Below are 18,034 nucleotides of genomic sequence, written 5' to 3' on the forward strand. Positions count from 1 at the left end.
ACCCAAGGCCCATCCTCGAACTTCCTCTTTCCCTAACTGTATGCATTATCCAATCCAGCTGGGGCTTCCCCTTGGTGATGCCCCGCTCCTAACCAGCATTCTTCAGTTAGCAGAGTATACCTCTTAAAATACAAACTGGATTCCCCACTTTCTAAGAGCTTCTTCAGTCCATTCGCATTGGGTTTTAGTAGATTTCCACTCTTCATGATGGTCTGCATGGAGCTATAACCTCTCCCTACCATACTCCCTTCATGGAGCAGCTCCACCCACTTTCCAGCTTCCAGGCCTCTGCACACTACATTCCTTCTGCAGGAAACATTTACCATTATTCTCACCTGGTTCTCTCCCCCTTATCCTTAAGATTTCTATATAGGAGCTTCCAGAAGAGGCCTTCTATAGATTAAGCCCCCACAGTTATTCTCTTTAAATTCTTTCTGCCATGAATCTCAAGATTTCCTTTGTTTACTTACTTTTTGTTACGTGCTTCCCATCTGTTACCTAAGTCTTTGAAAAGAATGATAATGCTGAACTTGGTGCCCACTTCTTCGCTGGAGCTTGGTGTATAGTAAGTTTCTTTTCAAGTGGTAGCTGAATGAATAAATGAACCACTGATAGTTACCTTATCCTTTACCAGCCGGTAACAAGCTGGACATTCCTGGCAGCCAGGCCAAGACCGATTGTAGAAATAGTTCTCTTCGCACTGGTCACAGCGATTTCCCACAAAGCCTTCTCTGCACTCACAGCGGCCATCGTCTTTACACTGGAGCGAAAGGGAGCCCTCGGGATGACAGTCACAAGCTGCAGACGAGAGCAACAGTATAAGCAAAGGAAGGAAGCACCAGTTTGGTGTTTTTCCTTAACTCAGAATATTAACAATAAGCTGCCTGCCTGTACTGTTATTCTAAGAAAATTTTCTTAAAGGCCTATTTAAAGTGAAAATAAGCTGTAAAGTAAAATGTGAATCCTTTGGGAGCAAACTTCATACTACTGTAGTTATAGAAATGCCAGATGTGGCTGGGTGTGACAGGCTCACATCTGTAATCCTAGCTACTCAGGAGGCTGAGATCTGAGGATCGTGGTTCAAAGCCAGCCCAGGCAGGAAAGTCCGTGAGACTCTTAATCTCCAACAAACCACTAGAAAACCGGAAGTGGTGCTGTGGCTCAAGTGGTAGAGCTCCCGCCTTGAGCTGAAGAGCACAAGGACAGTGCCCAAGCCCAGAGTTCAAGCCCCACAACTGACCAAAAAAAAAAAAAATGCCAGGTGTGCACGCTTGTAATATCAGCACACAGGAGGGCCACAGGTTTGCAGCCAGCCTGGGCTACACAGTGAGAGTTTATCGCAACAAAATTATAGGAATCATTAAACTGACCGTCTGTTCCACCACCTCTCTGTTGCCTAATATTTGTCTATGGATGAGAAGCGGAAGTGCTAATGCTTCCCTTGCATTATTTTATAGCTTGTTTACTCACTTTGTTCTCTGAACTAAGTCAAATGACTCAGGCTACATTCCACAAGAGAAACGAAGGAATTCAGAAAGCAAAAAACAAAACTGTTCTGAGGCCCAATTCCAAGCAAGTGTTTATGCCAAAGAGAAGCAGATGCTTATATGCAACCGGCTCCAAAAGGCCCCAAGAGTTGGGAGCAACTGAAGCCCATGAGTCAATAAACACACTGTGGCGGAATCCTTCACTGGGCACTGTCTGCACCCAACGTGATCGATAAACTTTCATTACACAGAACGGGCAAGCTCAGGAATCACAGGGAGATTTGAAACTTAAAAAAGGGAGGGAAAAAACAAAATAATACCCTGGAAGGTCAAGTACTGGTGGCTCATGCCTGTAATTCCAGCTACCCAGGAGCCTGAGATCTACGGACTGAGGTTCAAAGCCAGCCTATGTAGATAAAGTCCATGAGACTCCTATCTCCAATCAATACAAAAAACAGAAGTGGAGCTGTGGCTCAAATGGTAAAGTATTAGCCTTGACTGAGACTGCTAAACAAAAGTGTAGGGCTCTGAGTTCAAGCCCCAGTATGAGCACAAAAAAAAAATAAATAAATAAAGGATGTAGGAACAAGATAGTGGCAAAGAAACAGAGAAGCCTTCCCTCAATTTCCAGAGTTTTAGAAAAAGAACAATATTCAGGAATAAAGCACCCACTGTGGTCTTGTATGTGCCCTGTTTATAAGCCTGGCGGCCAGACAGAGGTAGTCAAAGTCCTTCCTGCACATTACATGCAGACTAGAATCAGGAAGTGACTTCTAGCTATCTACCAACATGTCTACCAAGGTTACCAACACATCTTACGTTTGCAGCCTTCGGGTCCAAACCCAAAGTGGTTGACCTCACAGCGCTCACAGTGCTGACCAGTGATGCCAGGCTGGCACTCACACTGGCCTGTGCGGATGTCACACTGCCCGTTGGTGGAACCCAAAGCATGGCAGTCACACCTGAAAAGGATCAGAGGACATTTCTCAGTAAGACAAAACAGTATTGGAGCAAAGCTTTGTGCTGTGTGTCAGCACTGTACTGACACAATCTGTATTCAAAACCATGTTAAGGGTTACTGGGACAGAGCCTTAAGGATTATTAAGTCCCTAGAGTTCAAGGAACTACTAAGTGCTAGTTAGGGTCTCTTTTCATGCCTAATCACTACCAGTGGTCTCCAACTAGTACCTGTAGGCACTAACCAGGAACATCTGACTGGCACTGACAGGAGTTCCCAGGCTGCAACCCTGGAGAATCTCCTCTCAGAAAGAATCTTGTAATTTGTAGTTTGAAGATGTAGTCCAAATGATTCAGACAGCTGTGGCCGCCTCTGTGCTTCATTCCTTTGTCCTATTGCAATTCGCTAGTTATTACTTATAATTCTCTAGTACTCTCCCTAAAGGGAGTCACTCCTGTATGAGGCAGTAAAATCATTCCTGAACACAATCAGGACAACTGTTAAACACAACCTATAAACACTCATGACATACAAAGATGACTTTCACCCAACTGGTGTCTTACCTCTCACAGCCCTGCCCGCTGTGCAGGTTGTAGAAGCCGGGATCACAAGCACCGCAGTCCCGGCCAGACACATGAGGCAGACACTCACATTGCCCAGTCACCGAGTTACAGTTGCTCTGCTGTCTCATTGTCCCATATGGATTGCAACTGCAGGCTAGGGGAGGAAGACAGAGACAGCACAAGATACAAAGTAGTACAGGAAAATGCTAAAATACTGAACATTCATGACTCATCTCCAGTATCACTGGAAAACCAGAACTGGAGCTGGGGCTCAAAATGGTAGAGTGGTAGCCTTGAGCAAAAGAGCTCAGGAACAGTGTTCAGACCCTGAGTTCAAGTCCTATGACTGACAAAAAAATAAAAATAAAAAATAAAACACATGAAAATTAATTTTCCCTTTTTGTTCTTTACTTTTTAGTGTGATAGGTAGAAAAAGTTTTAAATTATGCAAGTGGGTCAAATGTTTATTGGAGAGTGTGCTACATTACACCAAACGGCCGTGACATGCAATAATTGTCATCTAAAAGTATACTATACTGGTGGCAGTGTGGCAAGCTGCTGGTTCGTTACCTTTGCATTTGTCTGCTGGATTGGGAGCCAGGGGATTTCCAAAAAACCCTTCTTTGCAGCGGTCACAGTAGAAGCCAGCCGTGTTATAGATGCATTTCAGACATTCTCCTGTCAGGCGATTGCAATTCCCAACCGCATTGGGATCGATGTTGTCATTACACTGGCACAAGCGGCACAGCCTCACGGGGCCATTGCTGCCCAGCGGGTCTCCAAAGTAGCCATCGTCACAGAGTTCACATCTCTTGCCTGAGGGTAAGACAATCCATCTGATGTTACTGAAAGGAAGGTCTTTGACATTTCTGGCTGTAGATGATCAGTGATTAGAATGTGGTCTGGTCTAACTGTGTCCCTTGTGACATGCCATGGTGGAGGGCAGGGATGGGGCCACAACTCTGGTATGATGTCACACCAGTGGAGGGACTGTGACTACTGTTTCTGATCATGAAGACAGCCACTGACTTGCCTACCTCACTTCAAATGTTCTGAAAAACCAAAGAGCTTTGTTTAACAAGTGCTTTGTAAAATGGGCATGGAGGTACAAGACTGTAATCCCAACACCTGGGAGAATAAGAAGAGCATGAGTTCAAGGCTAGTCTGGGTTCATAATGAGATTCTGTCTCAAAAAAAAAAAAAAAGTACTTTGTAAGTGAGTTAAGCCTCTCCAGTCCCAGGAATGGCATATTCACACGTATTTGTTTTGGCTGATACTATTTAAAAAGAGTAAATGTTAGCCAGTAACTCACATCTGTAATCCTAACTACTCAGGGGATTGAGATGTGAGGATTGCAGTTCAAAGCTAGCCAGGGTAAAAAAAAAGTCTGTGAGAATCTTACCTCCAATTAATTAGAAAAAAGTTGTAAGTAGAGGTGTGACTCAAGGAGTAGAGCACCAGCCTTGAATGAAAAAAGCTAAGGGAAAGTGCCCGGGCCTTGAGTTCAAGCCACGCTTCTAACTCCTTTCCCCTCTGAAAAGATGAAGTGCCACTCTTACTACTCTAAGTTTTCCAAATGAGAGGGAACAGGATCATTCTCTCAACATATACAAGACATATGCTATCTGTCACTTGTGAGCTGGGCCAACTAGTACAGAATCAGAGATTTGCACAACTGAATGTAGAAATCATCCCTTGCCATCTCCTTAGAGCTAAGGAAACAGAGAAGTTAACCAACTCTGGCACAGCTGACATGCCTGGCAAGAAGAAAAAGCAGAGCTAAAATCAGAGCTCTTTCCTCTGCTGATCTCATTGCTCTTCATCTTTCCTTTCTCGGCTCTGGATATCTCTGTACCCAATAGAACCTAAATTACACTAAAATTTCAGGAGAATTATAGAGTCCAATGCTGTCCCCAAAGCTTGGTCAGAACATTTGTTACAGGGTAGGCAAAGCAGACAGAAAGGGAGGCTGTAGTATCAGGGGCCCTCCACCTGCTCAGCATGGGGAGTTGTTTGGGTAGCTACAAGTGATACAGTTTTGTTTTTCTTGAAAAGGATCAAAACACATAGAATGAGAAGAGGTTTAGCCAAAGCTATAAACATTTTTTCCCTAACTAAATGTGGACTCTGATATATTGAAAACCATTTACAGAAAGGATTTTAAAATGACCACTTTATATCAAGAGTCCCAGAGTTCCAAACACTAAAAACCAAGTTTGGCTTCTTTTTTTTTTTTTCCAGGACTGAGAACCAAACCCAGGGCCTTGTGAGCGCCAGGCGGGCGCCCTTCCGCTGGGCTAAACCCCCAGCCCCTGGCTTCTTATATTATGAGAGACTACATTATCTGTGGACCCATTCTGGCTGGGCTAGAATCCCTGCTTCACCAAAGCCTTAGCCATACAGCCTTAAACATGAAATGTAATGTCTCTGTACCTCAGTTTATTAGCTGAAACATGAAAATAGCAGAACTTCCCTCATGGTAATGAGATTTAATAAGGCAGTACGTGTAAATGCTTAGGACAGTGCGTGGCCATACTTAGTACATATTAGATAGTATTAGCCATCTGATACACATTTATGAATCCACAATGAAGTTGTTTCTACAAAACATTTGCCTACAAGGAAAATCACATCATAAAAACAAAAACAAAATAAAACAAAAACCAAAGCTCTCTCCTAGGCCTTCTGGTCCTATTACAGTCTTTAGTTCTATTTCTATTATGATTTCTATTATTATTGGTACTGGAGATGAATGCAGACTCTGCTTGGGTGGTAGACAGGCACTCCCCAACGGAACCAGGCTCCCAGCCCTCTGGACTTTTTATAAGGTGGAGCAGTAAACACAGATGGAAAGACGGACTTACCAGTGGTACCAGTTGGACAGTTGGTGCATACCACCTCCTTTGTCTTGGGAACAACAGCACAACTTGAGCCTCCAGGGCATGGACAAGGCTGGCAGTCAGAGTTGGTACCTGCAGTAGAGTCTCCGTAGAAGCCATCACTGCACTTCTCACAGTGGGGACCAGCCGTATTGTCTCTGCAGTTGCAGACACCTATTTAGAGAACAGGCATGAAGCACTGTGTGATTACACAAGTAAACATAACAATGGGCATTTCCTCTCCCCCCCAACTCCGACCCCCCCTCCAACCACTAAAGAGAAATCAGGCCCAGCACCTGTCAAAGCTGGCCTTCCTACCTGTCTCAGGGTCACAGGTCTCACTGTGTCCATTGCAGGTACAAAGCACACAGGGACTATAAGGGCCAAGACTTGGAGTTTCTCTTCTATAACCTGGGAGGCATGTCTCACAAAACTGCCCTCCATAGCCCACAGGACAGGTGCAGGACTCTACCCAAGTTGCAGGGACCCCAGGCCCAGGACGGGCACTTGCCAGGGTGACATCATCCAAATATCCAGTATCTGCATAGGAAGAAAGAAGGAATCACCCAAGTGCCTCCCATTTCCCAAAAACTTATGGGATATCAATAACTGGAAAGGGGAACCAGACCCGAAATTCCACAGAAAATCAGCAATTAGCTTAATCCATCCACTAGGTAAGGCAATTTTAAAGTTTTCCCAATTACTAGTATGAAAAATGAAAAGCACTGGAAAATCATTTGGGGAAAGAAGAAATATGAGCAAGAATATGGAAGAAAATGATCTGCTTAATCAGAGAAGCAGATCTGCCAGAGAAGCAGACACTGACTCTAGAATTTAAGGATAAGAAAGCAGGGAAAACATGTGGACAGGAAACATTGAACTTTTTCATCTTTGCCCTCTATTCAACAGCAAAACCTAGTAAGTTAGTTCTAATATTCCAGAATATTTCTGACAAATATACAATTATTCTAAAGCCATAATGTCATATTTCACCATGCTTCTCTCTTTTTGCCAGGGTATAAAAACAGAAGAAACCTTATAGGGACTTAGACTAAAGACTCATGTGATCCAGTAGTATGCCATCTGATAGGACAAGCAGCAAGATTCTACAAAGAAAGTGGCCTTGGTGATATACTCATACCCATTCCATTCTCTAGTCTTTTGCAGTCTAATATATAAAGCATGTTTCTCCCATGTTATGAAAGATCACTTGCTATTTATAAAATTCACTTAGAAATTGAAAGCCTAAGGCTGAAGGTTATTTCTATTATTGGCTTGAGCTTAACTTTATATATATATATGTTGTACAGAGGGGTTACCGTTACCTGAGTAGGGTAATGAGTACATTTTGTAGCAAGCATCATTACCTCCTCCTTTGTTTTCCCCTTACCATCACTTCCCTCCTTACCTCCCCAACTCCCCCCACCCCGCTCCTATACTGACATTGTAAAGCTCGTTTTCAACATAGTGTCCTGTACATCTAGTCATCACAATGGGTCAGCCTGCATCCCCATTTAAGCATTCCCCAATATTCCTTCCCCTCCCCAAATTACAAAAATGTATATACAAGATGCAGAACATTGGCATCAAACCCAGTGAAAATAGGATTTATGCTGTGGGGGAAGAACATACAAAGGAAACAAAAGAATCATATAGTACACATTGTAAGTACATTAAAAACACTAGCAAGAGGGGCTGAGAAGGTGGCTCAGTGGTAGAGCGCTTGCCTTGCATGCATGAGGCCCTGGGTTCAATTCCTCAGCACCACATAAGCAAAAAGAAAAAAGCCGGAAGTGGCGCTGTGGCTCAAGTGGTAGAACGTTAACCTTGAGCTGAAGAGCTGAGGGACAGCGCCCAGGCCCAGAGTTCAGGCCCCACGACTGGACCCAAAAAAAAAAAAAAAAAAAAAAAAAAAACCCAAAAACACCAGCAAGAAAGAAAAAAACCACTTACATCCCTGTCTTGGGGTACATTTTGCTTAACATTATCTCATGTGGTCATATGTACATAGTCTTTGACCTTCTCTGCTTTGGCCTAGACATGTACTAGTTATTGCAAATGGGAAACCATGGGACCTATGTTTCTTTTGGCCTGGCTTAATTCACTTAAAATAATTTTTTCCAAGTCTTTCCATTTCCTAACAAATGAGGCAATGTCATTTTTTCTGATAGAGGCACAGAATTCCACTATATGAGCTTAACTTTTAATACAGTTATTATCATTATTTTTTGCCCAGTTAAATCATAATGCATGATCTGGTTAAGAAGCATCTAATACTATAAACATTTTGTCCTATTCTCAAAATATTCTTCCTTCACTCTTTTTTCCTACTCCCAAATTATATATTCTATCTGCTTTCCTTTCCTTAAAAACAAATTTCTTAGAAGAATATTCTTTCTTTCATTACCTTCAAATGAGTTTTCAGAGCCCTGCAATCTGACTTCAGTTTCAACTCTTCTTAAAAAAATAAGGAAACAAGCCAGGCACTGGTGGCTCATGCCTGTAATCCTAGCTACTCAGGAGGCTGAGATCTGAGGATTGCAGTTCAAAGCCAGTCCAGGCAAGAAAGTCTGTGAGAGACTCTTATCTCCAATAAACCACTAGAAAACCCGAAGTGGCACTGTAGCTCAAGTGGTAGAGCGCTTGCCTTGAGCTGAAGAGCACAGAACAGCGCCCAAGCCCAGAGTTCAAACTCCATGACCAACCAAAAAAATAAAATAAAATAAGGAAACAGAAATCCTCACCCATGATTCCTTAACCATCCAATCTAAAACCCAATGGTAGCTGTTGTCCCAAACTTGTTAACAAATGTTTTTCCTTAAAAATCTTGAGCCAGGGCTGGGAAGGTAGCTTAGTGGTAGAGCACTTGCCTTGCATGCATGAGGCCCTGGGTTCGATTCTTCGGCACCACATAAACAAAAAGAAGCCGGAAGTGGTGCTGTGGCTCAAGTGGTAGAGCACTAGCCTTGAGCTGAAGAGCTGAGGGACAGCGCCTAGGCCCCGAGTTCAGGCCCCATGACCAGACCCAAAAAAAAAAATCTTGAGCCAGTGGCTCATGCCTGTAATCCTAGCTATTTAGAAGGCTGAGAATTGTTCAAAGCCAGCCCAGACAGTGGCTGTGGCTCAAGTGGTAGAGCACTAATCTCAAACACAAAGGCTCAGGGACAGCATCCAGGCCCTGGGTTCAAGACCAAGACTGGCAAAAAAAAAAAAAAAAGAGAGAGAAAAAACAAAAACAAAAACAAACTCAAGGCTTGGAAGGTGGCTCAGTGGAAGAGTGCTTGCCTTACATGCATGAGGACCTGGGTTTGATTCCTCAGCACCACCTAAGCAGAAAAGGCCTCAAGTGGCGCTATGGCTCAAGTGGCAGGGCACTAGCCTTGAGCTGAAGAGCTGAGGGACAGTACCCAGGCCCAGAGTTCAGCCCCCATGACCAACAAAACAAACAAACAAACAAACAAACAAACACAACCTTTTCTTGCTTGGACCTCAGAACACACAACTGACCTGAACTTCCAAGATTCAATTCTCTTCTTCCTTTTTTCTATCATGTTTCCAAGCTTAAAAATCAATGCCTACAGGCTGCAAGTCTTCAAAATACAGCTCTCTAACAAAATACAGCTCTCTAGTCCAAACTTCTTCCTAAGGCCCAGGTGTACATTTCTAACTACTTACAAGACATTTTCCTCTGGATAGTCCCCCTGGCACCTCAAAAAACAACTCATCCAAGGCTATCATTCTACTCCCAATGTCTCATGACTCTACTCCTACATACAGTCTCACCTTGCTGAAGTAAAGGACCCTCATTTTAAAAACAATTTAAGTAGGATATTTTTAAATTTTTGTTTATCTAAACTTATAGCAAATGTTCACTGAATATGTAATTTTTCGTAAATTAGGACATGGTTCAGAAAGCCCTGGATCATTACATAGCAAATAAAAGAAAATGGAGGTTAAGCAACTTGAGCCAGAATTATTCAACTTTTAGAAAAGCTGTACACCATGTAAAACCCAATTGACTTATGAATTATGAAACAATACTCCTTACATTATAACTAGCCACTTTTCTCATGCCCAAGTCAGGTAATAAAACATGTAATTCATACATAATATAGCAGCTACTCTTCAGAATCAGTGTTAACAGTGTTAGAAGAGGTAAATCTTTTCATTATAGATCCTTTTGCCATGATCTGCATATATAGCTCTCTTAAATTGAAACATAACCACCAAAAAGCCAGAATTGGAGGTGTGGTTCAAGTGATGGGGTACTAGCCTTGAGCACAAAAGCTTAAAGACAGCATCCAGGCCCTGAGTTCAATTCCCCAAGACTGGCACTAAAATAATAATAGTATTATTAGTAGTAATAGTAATTAGTAATAATTATTAGTAATTAGTAATAATAATTAGTAATAGTAATATTATCATTATTAGATCATAACTTACTTCTCTCACTATATGTCCCACGGATCTTAATAGAAGTCAAATTGTTGAGAAGCTTCTGAAATTCGAAAGGGGAAAGTGTAGGCCTCCAAGGGTAATCTGTTGCTTCATGGAGCCTGGAAAGAGAGAAAGGTCCAACTTACTTACTGAAGAAGAGTCCTGGATTCTGTGAAATCATTTATGCCATCAACAATGCAATGGTCTAATAATCTAACCAAATCAGAAAAGAAAATGTTAACAATGAAGGCTCCCTTTTATAAAATCTCATTGACAATGACAACTTTTTCTTGAACATCTATCTTGAGGCCAGATAACTCAGATATAAAATTCGCTTTCATAATGCAGGTCCAAGTCTTTATTTGTTTGAGTCAAGTGTTCAACTCAAAGCACTATATATAGCTGAAGCTGCATTCAAGCTAAAAACCCTCTTTCCTCAGGCTCCATAGTGGTGGGCTTACACCAGTATGTCACTGTGACAAGCTCTAATTTTACAAAGAAGGCAGTTTACCTGAAGGTGTATTTCACTGTGGTCTCGCTTGGATAGGAGTTGCCCTGGGCAATCAAGGGTACAGACACTCTCAAGCCAGCTCCCTCAAGCACCAGGTCTTCTGCAGAGAGGCGAGTGTCTCGTCGGTCCACTCGGAAGGAGAAGGAAAAGTTCTGTCCATAACTCAAGACCTGGTTGCCCAAGAACTTCGCTGAAATCAGATACAAGATCGGCAAAACAGTCAGACTGAGACTAAAGAGAGGTGGTACCCAGCAAGCCACACTGCTGTCTAGCCTCACTTACCGGGGGCAATGAAGTACCTAGGAAAGTAGCTATCCGAGATCACAGCGATATCTCGTCTCTCAGAGGACCAGTCGAGAGATGCTTCCGAACCATCCCTCTGTTCCACACGCCACCCATCCTCATCTGCAGGCAAGCACAGAGAAACAAGCACTTTAAATCACAAACTCCTTGAGTACGTACAAAAATGCACATGACTGCACCAGTATCTTTTTTTTTTTTTGGTCAGTTGTGGGGCTTGAACTTTGTGCCTGGGCACTGTCCTTCGGCTCCTCAGCTCAAGACTAGCCTTCTCCCACTTGAGCCACAGTGAGACTTCCAGCTTTTTCTGCTTATGTGGTGCTGAGGAATCGAACCCAGGGCCTCATGCATGCAAGGCAAGCACTCTACCACTGAGCCACCTTCCCAGCTGCACCAGTATCTAGAAAGCTATCAATAAAAGATTTTGAATAGGAGGATCCTACAAGAGTACCTATGCTACATCCTGTAAACTACATTTGGCCTTATTAGTATTCATGTAACACTTGTACTCACTGCTCACTAGAGTAAATTCTAAAATCACATGCATGCTTTTATTAAAGGGACAACCAAGAAAAATCATGTATGTTAAATAACATGAAGTATCTCTATCATCAAAAAACCCTTAAAGGATACTGATTCAAGAAAACAAGCATGTATTTTGAGTGTAGTCTCCGTTTTAGGGGGTTGGAGATGAGGTCTGAATTACCAGTGTGAAAAGCAGAGGAGATGGTGTAAGGACTGAAGCCAACTGCATTTGTACAGACAGAAGAATGCCCAAAGCAGAAGCAGGGTGTGCAACCCCGAGGATTCGAAGCTTCCAGATTAAAGAACCCAGGTTTGCATCTGAAAAAGATTATGACACAACCAGTTATTTTTTTCTGCCAACAAAATCAGTTCTTTTCTTTGTTAAAAAAAACCTAAAGCACTGTAATAGTGGAAATACAAATACAGGAGGTTTTTGTATGAATGAGTTTACCTCTCACAATTGAAGCCTTCCACATTGTCCTTGCAAACACATCTTCCCGTTTCAGCATTACACTCATCTGTGCTGCCAGAAGGATCACAGGAACACGGTCTATTTGATGAAAAATAGAGTAAGACAATGAGAGAAGAGCACGGAGGGAAGAAATTCCACTCAGGGTCAACTTTTCCCTTTACACAGTAATAGATTTTATATACAATTCACATAGAATAAAATGAACCCACTTGAGCCAAATCTCCTTTTCCAGTTTCTTCTGGTTAACTGTGAGATACGAGTCTCACAGACTCTCCTGCCTGGGCTGGCTTTGAACCAGGATCCTCAGATCTCGGCCTCCTGAGTGTTTAGGATTATAGGAGTGAGCCACCGGTACCAGCTCCTGAAGTCATTTTTGTATCTGGATTTGGTTTTAACCAAGGACATTCATCACATTCATTCTATCAAAAACTCATACTCTATGCAAACCAAAGCTTTAGTGGCTCATCATTACAGCTAGTCTTGAATCTTGCTACAATTACCATGGGGAAAAATGTTATTAGGCTGTAGATGTATTATATGTTGACTATACGTAGATGTATATGTATTGTTGATCCTACAAAGACTCAGCTAATACATAGATTCTGTCCCTTTCTGGTTTTAATGACATCTTACCTGCATCCTGCCTCCGTGAGGGAATGGAATCCAGGCTGGCATCGATCACACTTGTCACCCATCACTCCTGGCTTACAGCTGCATCTGCCGTAACTATCACACTGTGTGCTCAGAGAACCTAAAATTGAATGAATTCACCATCAATCATAGATCTGAACAGTCATGTAAGTGAGATGAATGGGTAAAAAAGACAATCAGTAACCAAAAACAACATCTGCCAACCAGTGTGTAATCTCTGGATTACAGAGGGAATAAAGAGCAAATTTTTAATCAAAACTCCCAAAATTATGCCCTTTTAGGCCATGATGGTTTAACTTTCCAGGCCTACCCTAACATGGATCTACTCATGAATTAAACAGATCACTGTGTATCAAACTGTTTACTGTACACAAGATAAGTTACCGCTCTGGGGCAAGCAGAAGTTACTTAATGTCCCTCTTAGGATTTAAGTAGATACAGGCCTGGACAAGAAAAAAATAACCCAACTCTCTAAAAAGTAAAATAGACTAAAAATGCCGTGCTTTTCTAGACACAAAGCAATATGCTGAAAAACAGGTCAGACATCTAAATAGATTAGACTAAACAAAATCATTAACAAGAAAGATCCTCTTATAGTCAAAGTTCAAATGGTCTCTATGGACCCTCTTGCTAATTATTTACAGAACCATTACTCAGGCTACCCCACACTTTTACACACATTGGAAAATCCTCTGAACGTTCTAGTTGTTTAAAGGGAGTACGAGTAGGGGAAGATTCGGAGTCATTTACATGCTACAATCATGACTGTGCCTCCATATTTAGTGGTGCCAACTCAGGAATTCATCAGGTTGGAGTGGGTCCTTCCTGTCACTTACCAACAGGACTACAGTGGCATGGAGAACAGGCTTCATTGTTCCCAAGGCGGAAGAAGTTCTCCCGGCACCTCTCACAGTTGGCACCATCCGTATTATCCTGGCAGTTGGTGCAGTGGCCTCCATGGCCAGTGGAACGGTATAGTTCAGGGTCAAAGTAGCATTCCTGCGATCGGCCATTGCAGTCACACGCTGTTGGCCAAATCACATATGTCATGTTAGTCACATCTCTGTACTGGGAAGAACAACATTCGAAAAGCCTCTGAGGAAAGAAACCAAACCACAACTTCCTCTATTTCTTTCTCAACAGGTAGCATAGGCTGAAAATGGTCATCAGATTGATGCATTGCTTATTAAACATTAAGAACAACAATCAGTATGTCAATAAAACGTTTTATACAGCTAGATGATCCAGTTTACTAAAGAAATACTCATCCTTATAAGAAACAAACTGGGCTATCATAAAAAATAAGAGGAACTCTGTATTCAGAGAAGAATCTGCCCCCACGAAGTTGTCTATATGTAAGTAAAAACCAAGTCAATTTATCATTTCTCTCTTTATCCTCTACCTTTAGTATTAACTCTAAGACCAAATTACCAATTCATGCACATCTGTCAATTTTAACATTCAGGCCTCAAAAAATGATTCAGACACAAGACATGACACCAACTTTCAAAGTGCCAAATTGCCTGCATAATCAGAGTAGGGAAACTAGAGACACATGCATTAAGATGAGGGCCTCTGAAAGCAGAATTCAAGGAAAATGTGATCCTTCAGATGTATCCATCTACAGGAGCCACATCCCAAATGGGCCATCTGTTAAATATAACCGTATTTTAAGCACCTAGGGCTGAGGACATCGCTGAAATGGGAGAGTTTCTGCCCAACAAGCACGCAGAAACCTAAGCCCAAACCATAGAATCATCAACAAAAACAAACACACACAAAAAAATGATAGTAATAGGTATAGACACGATTTTGAGCTCTATTAAATAGTTTTATTGGTTTCAGATCAAGCAAGCTATTGTTAAAAAATTTTAATATGAGGGTTTTACTTTAGTACTTTGTAAGTTTATGTGGAAAAATCACAATGAAACTCTTCTCCCTTGTGCAAGAAATATATGCTAATAAGAGTCTATAAAATATTTGGATAAGACATTATGTTGAAAAACAAACTACAGCTTGTGTGGGGGGGAGATGGGAGGGCAGGGATGGTAGGGGAAACAAAGGAGGAAGCAACAATGCTTGATAAGAAATGTACGCATGGGGCTGGGAAGGTGGCTCAGTGGTAGAGCACTTGCCTTGCATGCATGAGGTTCTGGGTTCGATTCCTCAGCACCACATAAGCAAAAATAAAAAAGCCGGAAGTGGCCTTGTGGCTCAAGTGGTAGAGCACTAGCCTTGAGCTGAAGAGCTGAGGGACAGCACCCAGGCCCAGAGTTCAGGCCCCACGACTGGACCCAAAAAAAAAGAAAAAAAAGAAAAGAAAAGAAATGTACTCATTACCTTGCTCATGTAATTGTAACCCCTCTGTACGGTATTTTCACAATAAAAAAAACAAAACAAAACAAATATTTGGATATGTGTATTGTCTTTTTCTTCTTTTCTTCCTTCCAAACAATTAATTCTTTTTATGATATAACTGAAAACTCTTGGTTTCTGGAACAAGGCTTAAATTTGGGGATCTCATTCTCTTGCTCAGCTTCTTAACCACAGCTAGCATTCTACCACATGAGCCACCCTTCAGTCTGGCATTTTGCTGATTAATTAGTGGTGTGGTCTAACAGACTTTTCTGCCTGGGCTGGCTTCAAACTACCATCCTATAGGTCTCCAGAATAGCTAGGATTACAAATATGAGCTACCAGCAAGTAGCTTAAATGAAAATCATTATAGACACCTGAGTCACTGGCACCAAAACTTTGAGGTTTATTAGTTTAACTTCATAGCACCCTCTTTCTTCTTTAGCTATTTCTTTTCCTGCAAGCTGCTTAGATTAACACCTCAATCAACCCAGCCAATGCACCTTGTGCTGATACTACAAAGCACAGCAACACTTAGGTCCATACTGTTCCACACCAGAGCTAGAGCACATGCCAGGCCTTCCTCACTGACAGCAAACAAGAGGAGGTAGCTATAATGTCCTTCTTTTTTAGTCTCAGAGTCCTGACAGTACTGTAGAAGTCACACCATCACACAGCTTCACTCTGAAGGATCGCGGAGAGGCACCAAGGACCAAGTCCAATTGACTTTAGTTCCTCCCCAAATCCTCTAAGCTCCAGCAGCCAGCCAGTTCATTTGCTAATGCTGGCAATGTTTCATTTGTTTTTCTTATTATTTCCTGTACAAACTAAACATAGGACATGATTAAGAATACTTTTCAATGCCATGTGTCTATTTATTTAGGTGCTTCATTTTAAGACTAATTCTTTTTTTTTTTTTTTTTGCGCTAATCTTTATATCTTCCAAAACCGGATATTTAAATGCAGCAATGGGATAAAAAAGCCAAGCAAGTGCTTAGAAATGCTGGGGGAGGCTGTATATTTTACCTGCAACTTGGATTTATTGAGGGAAAAAAAAAACAATGGAAAAGAACGTCTGCTCCAGCAGCTCAACGAAAGTAGTCCTGAGCAGGTCCCTTCTTAATGTTTTTGCCAATTACTGCTACAAGTTCAGAGTGTCTTCTTTCTTATTCCCAACATAGCATGATGTGGGAAATTTATAAGAACATAAGAAGACTACATTTGCTTTTCAAGTTCATTAGGTCTTCAGCAAATCATGATTCCCTAATTCCTTTCTCCTAAGTTTGCTTTCTGTCTCTTCAGAACAAACTATGACATAATGAAGGGATCAATAATGCGTTTTAACTTCTTTCATTGTGTCCTTTCCTAGGAACACCGGACCTATTCTTCCTCTACCAAAGGGAGGCAGGATTTCCCACACTGCACTCTTGAGTGAGATAGGAAAAATAATTTCAAGACACGATCTGCTGAACAGCAGACTTGGACTGGACTCATTGTATCTGACCCATGCTGATCAAGTAGGCTGCTTGAGTAAGTTATGCACCGACAGGAAGAACCCTGTACTCGCAGATTCCACACCCACAGACTCAACCAACTGCCAACTGAAAATACTTGCCTTTAACAATACACTACAACCTTTATGTTGCATTAGTAACCTTAGAAAGGTTTTAAAATATACGGGAGGTTATTTGTTGGTTATATATGTCATCATACATCAAGGCTTAAGCAGTCATGGATTTTGGTATCTGAGGAGGGTTCTGGAACCAATCTCCTGTGGATACTGAGTAATGGCAGTGTTTTAAATGGTCACAAAGACTAGACAGGTTGTATTACAGAGGGCTACGCTGTTATAGGGTTTTAGTCTAAGCAAATTTCCAAACCCTGAAGATACTGCTTCCAAGGTAGTATTTGTGAAGGGAACACATTTTCTTGGCCAACTGCCTTCAATCTATGACTTTCCTCTGAGGACATATATGCAGTTTACTGTCCTAGTCACTCAATGACTCTCTGTTGCAGAGTTTTGCTTTCAAGGAGGAATAAAAGGAAGCCTCCCATCCCTTCTTGTGCCTCTTGAACCCTCAAGGTAACTGGGCAGACCATGCCAGCGACACTCACGTAGGCACTCGCTGGCACTTTCCGCAGTTGCCCTCCTCCATGGCCGATCATTGAAGAAAGGAAGGCACTTTTCACAGTCTACTCCATATGTGTTGTGCTTGCAATTACACACCAGCTTGTCATACTCATTCTTCACACACTCGCTGGCGTGTCCGTTACATTTACACCTGGGGAGAGAAGAGACACGGAGCACTAAGACAACCTAGGTCTACGGTTCCCTCTCTTTGATGGGTTCCTAACCAGTATTGAGATGAGGGTTATGTTGGCTTCCTAGAATGAGTTTGGTAGTGATCTTTCTCTTTCAATTGCATTGAAGAGTTTGAGTAATATTAGAGTGAGTTCTCCTTTGAATGCCTTACAGAATTTGGCTGCAAATCCATTGAGTCCTGGGTTTTTCTTGGATGGGAGGTATCATTGTCATTTTAATTTCATTACTTGTTATAGGTCTTTTTAATTGGTTTAAATTTTCTTGGTTCAGTTTAGGTATGTCAATATTCTGTAGGAATATTTCCATTCTTCCAGATTCTTGAAGGTTTTGGCATTATGGTTTGCAGAGTATTCCCTAATATTTTAAAGCTTGCTTGTTTCTGTCTTAAGAGAGGATCACAAAGGCTCAATAGATATATATATATATATATATATATATATGATCGCATAAAATGGTATTAATAAAAATGAACTCCAAATTGAAATAAGAGGGCTTCTTTCTTCTTCCTTTGTTGCTGTTTTTGTTTTCTGTACCTTTTGTCTAGTTTGTAAGTTTATCTGTTTGGAGAGGGT

The 18,034-nt window shown here is 41.7% G+C and overlaps 1 protein-coding gene across 1 annotated transcript in view; it reads right to left on the reverse strand.

Annotated features, from left to right (window-relative positions):
- Lamc1 (laminin subunit gamma 1) overlaps positions 1-18,034 on the reverse strand; it is a 117,317-nt gene that overhangs the window by 19,782 nt on the left and 79,501 nt on the right. Inside the window, exons 4-17 of the mRNA XM_070034299.1 lie at positions 17,255-17,421; positions 13,621-13,809; positions 12,767-12,884; positions 12,113-12,211; positions 11,843-11,979; positions 11,119-11,241; positions 10,837-11,026; positions 10,332-10,444; positions 6,207-6,428; positions 5,874-6,062; positions 3,579-3,824; positions 3,009-3,162; positions 2,307-2,449; positions 620-798 (exon numbers count right to left, since the gene is read on the reverse strand). Of these exons, the coding sequence (XP_069890400.1) occupies positions 620-798; positions 2,307-2,449; positions 3,009-3,162; positions 3,579-3,824; positions 5,874-6,062; positions 6,207-6,428; positions 10,332-10,444; positions 10,837-11,026; positions 11,119-11,241; positions 11,843-11,979; positions 12,113-12,211; positions 12,767-12,884; positions 13,621-13,809; positions 17,255-17,421 (2,269 nt within the window). The remainder of the gene's footprint in view (positions 1-619; positions 799-2,306; positions 2,450-3,008; positions 3,163-3,578; positions 3,825-5,873; positions 6,063-6,206; positions 6,429-10,331; positions 10,445-10,836; positions 11,027-11,118; positions 11,242-11,842; positions 11,980-12,112; positions 12,212-12,766; positions 12,885-13,620; positions 13,810-17,254; positions 17,422-18,034) is intronic.

The sequence above is a fragment of the Dipodomys merriami genome, unplaced genomic scaffold, assembly GCF_024711535.1.
Source record: "Dipodomys merriami isolate MVZ:Mamm:240054 unplaced genomic scaffold, mDipMer1.0.p SCAF_24, whole genome shotgun sequence".
NCBI classification, from domain to species: Eukaryota; Metazoa; Chordata; class Mammalia; order Rodentia; family Heteromyidae; genus Dipodomys; species Dipodomys merriami.